The 11,456-nt window shown below is 37.2% G+C and overlaps 1 protein-coding gene across 1 annotated transcript in view; it reads left to right on the top strand.

Moving 5' to 3' along the window:
* The first annotated feature begins 3,646 nt into the window (after nt 1-3,646).
* Nucleotides 3,647-11,456, top strand: part of ARMC4 (armadillo repeat containing 4) — a 136,113-nt gene continuing 128,303 nt past the window's right edge. The window contains exons 1-3 of the mRNA XM_025041257.1: nt 3,647-3,883; nt 8,609-8,766; nt 10,868-11,060. Of these exons, the coding sequence (XP_024897025.1) occupies nt 3,660-3,883; nt 8,609-8,766; nt 10,868-11,060 (575 nt within the window). The 5' untranslated portion in view covers nt 3,647-3,659. The remainder of the gene's footprint in view (nt 3,884-8,608; nt 8,767-10,867; nt 11,061-11,456) is intronic.

Genomic DNA, 11,456 nt, shown 5'->3' with positions numbered 1-11,456 from the left:
TGCTCCCGCGGGCCCGCCCTTCGGCCTGCGCCCGGCTCTTTGCAGCCGTCGCGTTGTTCGAGAAAAGGGGGCAGCTCACGGGTCTCGCTTCTGTCCCTCTCATCGTCTTCCCGTTCTGTCCTCGGGCCCGAGCGCTGTCTCCTCCCCTTCTTTCTCCCACCCGGGGCTTCCCTACAGATACCTGGCGCCTGCTGGGACCTGGGGCCCTCCTGCTCCTTCGCCCCTGCGCCCCCTTCCCCACCCTGCCCGGACCGTATCTCCTCCCTGACCCTCTCTCTCTACTTTCCCGGCGCCTCCCTGCTCTCGCCCTCTTCGCCTTTCTCCTCGGCCTTTGCAACTTTGCCTCCTTCTCTCTGTACTATCTTCGCTGTCTGCTCCCTCCCGCCTGTACCCCGTACCCCGCACCCTCGGATGATTATCTTCGAACTCCGACGGGCTTCATGTCAGTTCTGAAATTTTGATTTTTCTGTAAGTCTCACTGAATAGCTTCGTCATTCTCAGAATGCCGGCGTATGCACTGACTCCCAGTCCATGTTACCAGCCACATTTCTAGTTCTCAGAGTGGTTGCTTACATTCCCTAGCCTCATAAAGCATTCGATTTGCTTCTGCTTAGGTGTTACAGAAATTATTCATAAGTGGATTTTATTTAATTAATGATAACTGGAAGCTTGCACTTACCCTCAGAAAAACAAATTCCTATTATCTCTATTAGAGAAAATGAGTACAAAGTGATTCTCAGTTTATGGAAATACACGCCCAGAAACTTTTTTCCTTTTACTAGTTAAACTTTTTAAAAACTCACTGTAATTCAAAGATATGCACTACGTATTCATATGTATTTATTGTAACCATGGTGCTTAGGCCAAAAGAACTCAAGGATTGGCAGTGTGTAGAAACTGAGCTGCCTTGATAAAAAGTGTTAATTTTTGTATTTTTTCCTGAATTATAATGACTGACCATTTTTGAACACCTTAGAATTAATTGAATAAGTGCTGTAGCTTCAGTTCTCTTGGTAAATTAAGAAACCATTGAAATTTCTCATATTTAAGATGAAAATAACACCAGATTACCCTGTTTTTATACTTCATTCAGTTAGGCTTTCTAAGTATCTCTTTCTCTTTCTAAGTCTTCTTATACATGGTCTCTTCTTTGGGATGGACATAGGCACCCCCTCCCTGACATTTTCTTAGGCCTTTTGCTAACCATTCTTCTCAAATCAAATCTGTCTGTTGCTGAAGCTCCTGGTTTACTAGATCCAGGAAAACAATTTGAAGAGATTCAAATACGTTTCACTTACATTTCTTTAAAAATGTATCATGATAAAAAGAATTTTTTGCACATCTTAGTTCTTTTTAAAGTGTTCCAGGTAGTTGCTATGTGGTGTGTTGACTGCCACAGTCTTACGCAATCTATGTAATTTCATATCTTACTTTAAAAAGGTACAAGAAGGAAAATGATGCCCATGCTATAGATTTATAAGATCACCAAAACAAGTGTTATGCTTAAGATTAAAAACAAACAGAACTGTCCACCTAAGCCTCCCTGTATAAGATAAAAAGCCATTTGAACTTATTCTTAGTTTGCACTTATTTTCATAATACCAGGAAACTCAAGAGTGTCACACATACACATCAGTTCATGCTTCTGTGTTTGACATCTCACTATAGAATTGCACATTAAATGCACAGAACAAATTTATACCGTAATTGTACACATTTTATTTTACTAGCCCTTTTATATGTACATATACATAAATATGTACATATATACATATATCAGTTCTCAATCCTATGTGATCCACTCGGGTTTCGATAGCACATATATTGTAATGTTTGCTTCCCTATTCTGAAATCAAAATCTTAGGTAATAATTCTACATGTGTGCATAGTTTTAAGTATCAGTGGCTCCCTAACTGTAAAATAAAGGAAAATTAAAAGGAAAATAATTGTAATAAAAGATCAGTATTTCAATAGTTAGGTACTACTACACTGAATATATAATGAAGTAGTCAGATGCTCCAGCTTTACATAGAATTACTCTCCATGCAGTAGCTCCAAGTGCAAACGGATACAGACATGTCGTTGAAACTTAAGTTATGTGAATAATATTGCCATCAATGGCGTGGTTTTCCAAAATGCTTAGCTCTTGGTAAGGTTCCATATAAAACAAGTATGTATAACCTTTCTTTGATTTATATGATAGTTGCAATCCTGGAAAATCCAGTGCGTATTAAAACTGTGAAAAAAAACCTGTGATTATTTGTGCAGTGGAGCTAGGTTCTAGGAGCAGGGTTTACTTATCTGAAGTGTTTTACTTTCTAGATGCCTGGCGATTGCCGCAGAATTCTTTTGTCTGGGGTGCTGTCCTTCATGTTGCAGGAGCTCTGGCATTGTTGATCCTTATCACTAAATGCCAATAATGCCCCCTTCCTATCCTTTTGATGATGAACCGCCTGTATGGCACTTCTGCTTCTCAGCAGGCAGTACTGCCCCACTGTGAACCTCTGATGTAGATGTCCCTGTTACTGGATTTCAAGACAATACAGTACAGAAAGTAAAATGCCCAAGTCATTTCTGTAGAGTCTTGCTATTTCTGTGCTTTTGTAATAATGATGAGAGAATGAAGCTAATTATAGTCAATATTTAACTTTATAACCATTCTAATATCCTGGAAGAAAGATTTTAATGATCCGTGTTATAAATGAGGAAACAAGCAATTACAGATTATCTGGAAAAAAGCCATAAATATCCATTATGAATGTCAGAACTTGTTTTCTAACTTGGTTCTTATTAAAGTTACAGATAATACTATCCTTTTAAAACTCTTTTAAAGATTAATTTCTATTTAGCGAAAGCAAAATTTATTTCATTTGAATGTCTTTAAATTTTAAAGCTAGACCGTTTTGGTAACCAATTTAGATAAACAGCCTAAAAAGACTCTCGTTTGTTCTTTCACATTTGATCTTAAGAAGGTTACGAATGACAATAAAATTTTCTGGGTAGGACACATGGGCAGAGAGGATAGTATTTAGATTGTTCCCATACTCTAGTGAAAAGGAACAATACATACTATACCAATTTTCAGAAAAAACTAAAATTGTATTTCACAGTAACGTTCTTATTCTATTTCTTATTAATACAGAAGGCACTTGGGGAACTTTCAGAGCTCCCAGAATCATGCCCTCAGTCATCATTGCACTGATGCAGATATGATGACTGTAAGAAAGTCAGGGTAACAGTTCAATGTAATAACAGTTCTAAACAATGTGTGGCCCAGCTCACTTAACCTCCAGCCCCAGCAGAGGTACGAATCAAAGGCCAATGTTTTTTTCCACTCTTGGCGTTTTCTCTTTCTGTTTTCTAAACGTTCTCTCTTAGGCCCTGGGGAAATGAGAAAGCAGTTATTCATTTCCAGGCAGAGATTGGAAAATCCTTCGATACTAGTTGTTTTATTTAAAGCTGGTTCAGTGAAAATTAACTGTTTTATTAAATCGAAGACAATTTAAAAAATCGAATAAGTAGAATGCGGGTCAGGTAATATTTATTAGCTTAAGCTATTGAAAAACGTTCCAGTGCAAACGTGGATGCTGTCGTCTCTTTCTGACTCTCCTCTGCTGTAGCGCGTGTGCTAAGCTCAGATCGGAGCGTTCTCGGATCCCATGGGCGTGGCGCTGACCAGATCAGCGCAGTGGACTGCGGCCAGATATGGAGCTGGAACCCTGGCGGTTACTCCGTTAAATGAAGCGATAGTAAAAGAGATTATTATGTTTGTGGAGTGTTTTATCTATAAACATCCCCAAGAGGCAAAATATGTTTTTGTAGAACCACTTGAATGGAAGACAAATTTGGACCCCTCAGCATTCAAATCAGGTTATGTCGTCAGGTAAGCCAGTTAATTGCTTCTAGAATTGCTTATCTTTATCGTACACATTTTTATTGATTGGTTATGAGTTTGGGACAGGTAATTTAACATCTATAAATCTCAGGAATCTTCTGACCCAGGGATGACGAACTGGAGGCACGTAGGTGAAATCTGAGGGTATTTTGTTTGGTTAGCGCACTAATTTTCAATTGAATTTGAATTTCTTTTGATAGGGAATGCATTCTCCAACTCACCACACTCCCAACATTAGCTGTTGTTTGATGTCTGGCCTTTGACCTCATCCACATTGTCTGCCGGAAGCCAGTAGGCATTGCTTTTGTGGCCTCTGAGGTAGACATATCTTCTGATATCTAAATCTACCAATTTCTGGGGTGGCAGAGGGAGACTGGTAAATTTTGCTCAATATAAGGAAGAGATTGCCTAGCAATTAACATTGCCCTCAAATGAGAACTTTCCAAATCTGAGATTTAAAAAAAATCCTACTTCCACTTCAAACAATGAGCTGTTAATTTCTCCTTTGAACATACCTAAAAACTATGTGTTTATATAAATTGCATAATTACATATGATAAATACACACAAATTCAAAAATCTCTTGTTTTCGTCAGCCTCGGTTTATTCTCCACTTCTGGCATTCTGATCTTCTTTTCTTTGGTTTTGCATATAAACTTAGTACAAAGATAGATTTAAAGCAGATGTTAGACGCATATCAAGATGGTCATTGTATCTTGCCTCTGTATTAATTTTGTTTTCCAGGTACAAACATGACCACGTCTGGGGCCTAGTTAGGTGGACTGTCACACACACCTCAAATGTATTACTGTTTCTCCTTCTGCATCCTTATCCAATTTCTTTTTTTTTTTTTTTTTTGCTTTATTTCCATTCTTACATCTGCATACAGTCTTCATGTACAGTGTTCCCTCTTAAGTAGGATGTTTTGACGTTTTGACACCATGTATGCTTTGAACCAACTACCCTGTATTCCTCTGTCAAATGTACTATGCAGCTTATCCTTGGGCCAAGTTTTCTATCCATCATTCTTGTTTGTGACTTTTATTGATGATATCTTTGATGTTGGAAAGGATGAAGAAGGGTCTGATAGTGCTTGTTGTATTTGGAGCAAACCATGTATATGTGGCCCGATGAAAACCAGATAGGTACTGATTGCCCCAAAGAAGCAAAGAATATAGCTGAGATTTTAGTAATAATGGAAAATACCAAATGCTTTTACATGCAGGTCTTCATCACATTCCTTGTTCTCCCCACCAACCAGAAAACTGTCAGCAACTCATAGCCACTTGGACTTTACCACGTCTAGCAACATAACAAGTGATGTAAACCAGAGATGCCTCAATGGGCAGAAGAATATATTATTTAAACAGCCCCAACGACCTTATTCTTTGGTTCACATGCACTCTTTTTCTTAGCTGCTGGCCCAGAGTGCACCATTTATGCATTTAGTTAGAGCGGGAAGCTGCCTCTTTCCAGACAGGATTCAGGTCTGTAGGTGCACGTGGATGGCCAAAGTCATCATGAAAGATTTGAATTTACAGTCTCTGTATTTCTACCAAAAAGGAATATCTTTGTATATTTTAGAGTAAAAACAGATTATTATTTCTAAAGATTCTGTCAGGCCTCTCATAGCAAAACCAAGTCAGTTTAATCTACACTGAAAGTTAGTAAGTGGATAAGCTTCCCCTTTTGTTGATCTCTGCCGATATTTTAGGGCATATATTTATACTTGTGGCCTCCCTTCTCATTTGATATTGTGCATCTCCAAAGGTATTTTGTGTAGTGGTCAGTAAAAGTCTAATTAGCCTACTTCTGAATTAGGCTTATCAGTATCTGACATTGAAACTGATCCTTTAGTTACAAACTGAAAAGCTTTTACATTTCATCAGTGATCTTTCCTTTTGTGTAGTTGCTTTAACTGAATACATAGGCACAGCACTTTTTATATATTGCATATTTCCTTTTGTTCCTTTAGAGTCATTCCCAGTGTACAGCTGTTGATCTGTAATAACATTTGTCATTCTCTCTCCATGTTCAATTTGAGGGGGATAGCTCTACTTTCATTTTAATGGAAAACCGGTCTCTTTATTACCATTTTCAATTACTTTTGTTCTTGTCAAACAGGATGAGATTAATAATCTTCCTAAAATGCCTCAGAATGAAGCCCAAATCCACCGTAAACTAAGGATGGACAACTCAATGGTCACACCTTCTGTAGGTGGGACACGGAGCTGAGACGCTTTGATTCTCTAGAACCTGGCTTGGGAAATTTATAAATTGGATAAACTTTTAGAATCACTTTGTAAAAATGTTATTACCTGTTCTTTTCTCTTTTTCTCTGATAGAACTATGATTTTTGAATCATATTTCCTTTAGTATTAGTATTTTAGTTGTGAATCTTGCTCTGCTGTGTCTCAGTGATATGTATGAGTTAGGGCAAAGTTATATCCTGGTAAATTTTCTGTATGGATGAGAAATCAGGATGCCTGAGCCATGGCCCTCTTCCTAACTGCAGTGCACACTTTACTCATAATTCATACCTTTCTGGTTCATAGTTTTCTGATCAGTATTATGAAGGGCTGAATTACATGATCTCTAGCCTTAAAGTATTGTATTTTGGTAAAATTTCTAAGTCATCGTGTTAGGATCAGTGGCCATAACTTTTGTTATTGGGCTCTGTTTTTCATCCCTGAGGAATTACTAAATAGTTTTTCAATTCTAGCCTTATTTCCTATGTTACTATTTAGATATGGAATTATTGAGTAATTACTATGTTCTGGACACTAAAGCAGACAGACACTGGGGATTAAATAAATAGTACATTTTTCCCGTTTCGTATTTTCAGCTCCCTTCCCCAATTCAGTGTAGAAGTTTCTTGGTTTAGATTGGGGGACTTCATTCACAGCACATTGTTCTTGAGCTTCACGTGGTGGGTGCAGTGTTTTTCTTTTAAAGAGCGCTTTTTTTTCAGACACGGGAAACTGCGAACCCAGAAATTCAAACCTGCTCTTCCACATCCTCCCTGTAGCTGGCTGGCTCTGTTAAGTTACAGGTTTCAACTGAAACCTGTAGGAGCACTGATAAATGTCACCTGTGCCCTACAGTTCTGTTTCTCACCAGGAGTTTCATTTTCCTAAGTTAAGTAGCTTGCTATTGTTGGCTTTCATTCAGCCTGTAATTTAGTTCTCTCACCATCCACTTGGCATGAGTACCCAACCCTGATACAGGCCTTTAAGAGATCTCTTCAATCCTAAGGACATTTCTCCAAATGCTTTATTTTAGAGAAAATATCCATTTTGTACAGAATATACATCACTGGCAAGTCTAAAAACATTTTATTCATTCATTCATTCCTCGAATTTATTGACCACCCTCTGTGCAGTTACTATGTGAAATAGTGGGAACAGAACAGTGGGCAAGACTAATAAAAGTCCCTGTCTTAGCTTCAGATTGCTGCTGTAACAAATTACCACATACTTAACGGGTTAAAACAACGCAGCTCTACTATCTTACAGTTCTGGAGGTGAAAAATCTAAAATGAGCCTGCAAGGCTAAAATGGGTGTCGGTAGGGCTGTGTTCCTTCTGGGGGCTGGAGGAAAATTCATTCTTGCCTTTTCCAGCTTCTAGAGTCGCCTGCATTCTTTGGCTCATGGCTCTGCATCACTCTGACCTCTGTTTCCATGGTCACTTTTGCCTTCTCTGACTTGACTCTCTGCCTGCCTCTTCCAAAGACTCTTTCAATTACATTGGGCCCACCTACATATTCCAGAGTAGTCTCCCTGTGTCAAGATCCTTAACTTGATCCATTTTCAGAGTCCCTTTTCCTATGTCTGGTGCCATCATCACATGTTTTAGGGATTAGGACGTGGAGCCTCCCATAGTTTCTGCCCTTTTGTTTCTAGTGATATCGGATTGGTAGTAGATAGTCCGTATCAGATTTACTTTTTCTGATGAACTATCAACATTTCACATCTATCTGCATTACAATTTCAAATATGTTAGATCAGGTCTTAAGATGTGGGCCATTTTGCAGGGAAATTAGTATGTAATGAAAAGCCTAAGCGATTTAATTAATGTTGTAAGGGGGTAGAAATCTATAGAAATATCACTGCCGTAAAAACATCTTAATATTTTTTTAATTTCAACAATTAAAAAAAAATCATTAAAATGGAGGGAAACACAGATCTGAGAGACCCAATCATTTCTGATCTTAAAGGAAACCAAATTAAGGGGTTTGGAGTGGGAAAATAATCTGCAGAGAGGATCTAGTGTGCCTTTTTTTTTCATAGTTTTTTTGTTCCCAAACACAGAGGAGCCAAGAAAATTTCTAACCACTAATTGCTTGGTGTAAAAATTTTATAAATAAAATAACATTAGAAGTCCTCAAAACACGAATGGTTTTGTGGAATCAGTGATTTTTTAAAGCTGTCCAGTGCATTCTTGGAAAAACAAAAACAGTTCATGTAGGTATTCACATAATTTTCTTTCTGGATATATTTTATATTGCTCACTATGATTGCTAATAAGTTTGGGGATTTTAAGAGTCTGAGTGTAGAGGAAGGTGGAAAAAAGAAAATAAGCTTTTAGCAATAGGTATTTATATTCTCTATTTTATAATGAGATATGGGAATAATTTGCCAAAATAATTTAAATTTAGCTTCTACTGGCATTCAGGTAACCTGAAGCTTTCGATTTTTTTTTTTCATTTTTAGTGCAACAACAGTCAAATCAGAAGAAGTTGATAAAAATGGACAGCCTTTGCTATTTCTCTCTGTACCACAAATTAAAATTAGGAGCTTTGGGCAGCTGTCACACTTGTTATATATTGCCAGAGATACAAAGCTGAAGGAAACACAAGCATGTCTTGAAGGTGATATTTACACTCCAGTCTGTTATTTGAACTTTTAGAAACATAATCCTGGGGCAAAATCATTTGTTACAGTATCTTGAAAAACATTCTATAACCTAAAAGGTAAAAAGTCATATGTTCAGCTTCATAAAAATGTCATTAATTTTCCTTGGCTGAAATGTTGTGCTAATATCAAATTTCTACTTTAAAATAAAAGGCCTAATACTTTACCACTAGTAAGCTTCTAGATTTCTAATTTTAGCATGCATTTTGAAGAGATCTTTCCTAGCTTCTGGAACAACCCGAGGCCTGTAGCCTTTAAGGTCTACGTCAGAAGAGAAGACAGATGTCCAGGACCGGAATCCACATTCTCCCCTCACAGACCGTTGTGATGGATGATGACCTATTTCCTTTAAAATGAATGTGGGCTCTTCCTTTAGCACATAATAACATCACTTTCCATTTGCCTCAAACTTATTCCATTGTGGACTACACAACCTTCTGTGATAGTTACAGTCAGTCAATGGGCAATATTTTTCCTTTTCTTTAGGGATATATAATGTGTTCATTATTATCTAATCATCTACTCTCCAAAGAAGAATGTGATCAATTGCCTGTTATCATTGTGCTCTAAATATTTCTTATGAGAAATACCTAAAGATGTTGTGTATGTGTTTTGCTTCCTTGAAACCATCTGATCAGTGGGTCCCAGGCATAGGTACCTGAGTCCTGCCTCTCAGATTCTTTGCCACTGTCCATGGCTGTGAGGTGAGAAAATGGTCTTTCCCCTTTAAAAAAAAATAAATTAAGATGCATCCCTTAGGGCAGCAATCTCCTTTTATTTCTTGCCTGCCTTTCCTCATTAGGCTCTTCTGTACACCAAAGCTACTTCCATAAGGAGGAATTAAATCTTGAGAGTAAAGCTGAATTCAAGAATATAGTTAATAGGGGCATGATTGTTCATTAAACTCAGTATGTAAACTTAATACATAGACTGCTGTATATCTGGTTTGGCTAGATGCGTATCCTTTGCTGCATTTTGCCCTTTCTGTAAGGGTTCTAGGTACAACTCTTAGTTTTAGGTGCAAATTGCAGGGTACCTGGTAATTTGGGAGTCATTTTTTTTCCCTAGAATTCACATAGTATCAGCTTTTTTAAGTCTTTATAGATAACAGCCATAAGGTTGATAAGTTGAGATGCTCAATAATAGTTGATTTCTGGATCTCCTTTCCTTACACCTACCCTCATGCAGTCTTTCTTCAGCCCTGTGCCTTTTCTGTTTTCTGGTGGCCTAGCCCGTTTCCTGTTGAAGAGTGAATGGCATTTCTGTACTTCATTTCAATCAGGTCAAGCTTTCTGAATTAGTCCCATAGGCATTTTTCTCCTCCCCGTCCGAATGGCTACGTATTTCACCTGACTTGAATTCTTTCTTTCTAAACATGGTTCCGCCCTTTTCTCCCTCATTTTAAATCATATATGTAGTTTAACCTTTACCAAAGTCTGTTTTCAGCATCTCTGGGTACAACTCTCACATCTCCGTCAGCCTTTCTCATGAGTTTTTCACTATAATTTTGGTATGTGTGTAAACACTGGCTAGATTTGTTTTTCTACCTCTAACATCAAAAGGCATTGAAAATATATGCAGTTTGAACAGGTGGAAAAGACTGGCAGGAGATCTGTAGGCTAAGGGAAGCAAGCTGTTTTGGAAAGAAAGCACTGTAAATACTGAGCACTGGTACACACACACACACACACACACACACACAGTTCTAGTAATGCTTTTTCTAAGACTGGTATTTCTCTATCTTCGATTTAATATTGAATATATTAATTGAATGCCTATTCTGAATAGTGTCTCATGGTCACCTAAAAAAATGTCTTGGCATTTGTCCTGTTAGGGAGATGACATATATAGATGATATTACAATACAAGGTAGAACTTCTCAAAAAGTAAAAGAAAGTTCCTAAGTACAGTGTATCTGAGAAGTAGAGATTAACTCTCTGAGTTGATCAGAGAAAACTTGAAGAAACCCATTTGACTGGGCTTCAAAGGATTTGTTCATCTGTATGTTTCTTGTAATATGAGACAAGTAGGTAATTTTTGTTTACTTTTTTTGGTCAGCTAACAGAAATCCCATAGCAAAAATCCTGGGCTTGGATTATAATGTAATGAAAGACGACTCATCAATATTAGAAATTCTTGATAAAATTGCCAAAGATGATGATCCTGAAAGTGAGATTAAGATAAGGATTGCCATACTGCTTAAGCAACTGGATCTGCATCTCCTCAATTATTCTCTAAAACATATTTCATTGTGAGTCTTTTAAAAAAAGAAACCTCTAGAAATTAGCTACAAAAAGTGTTTTCAGAGTTTTAGGGAATAAAAAAAACGAAAAATAAAATATGGAAGTTATTGCTATTGATTTAACATTCGATTTTATTGAAACAAAATTTTAGTTTATTGCATGGACATTTCTGGTCCTAAAAATTAAAATTTTCAGTAAACATTGCTAAAACATTGTAGTGGGATTTCATCTAATTCTGTAGACATTAAGTGGCCTTAGAATTTTCAAAGTCTCTTAAAGCTCTCAGATAAATTATTAAATTATAATACAAATATCATGTAGAGTTTGTCAAGTTTAAAACATTCATTTTTCTAGTGTTTATAGTATTATTAACATTAAGAAACAGTGAATATTAAGTATATTTA

Source organism: Pteropus alecto, unplaced genomic scaffold (genome assembly GCF_000325575.1).
Source record: "Pteropus alecto unplaced genomic scaffold, ASM32557v1 scaffold269, whole genome shotgun sequence".
In the NCBI taxonomy this organism is placed as follows: domain Eukaryota; kingdom Metazoa; phylum Chordata; class Mammalia; order Chiroptera; family Pteropodidae; genus Pteropus; species Pteropus alecto.
This window is presented reverse-complemented; position numbering and strand designations above follow the sequence as displayed.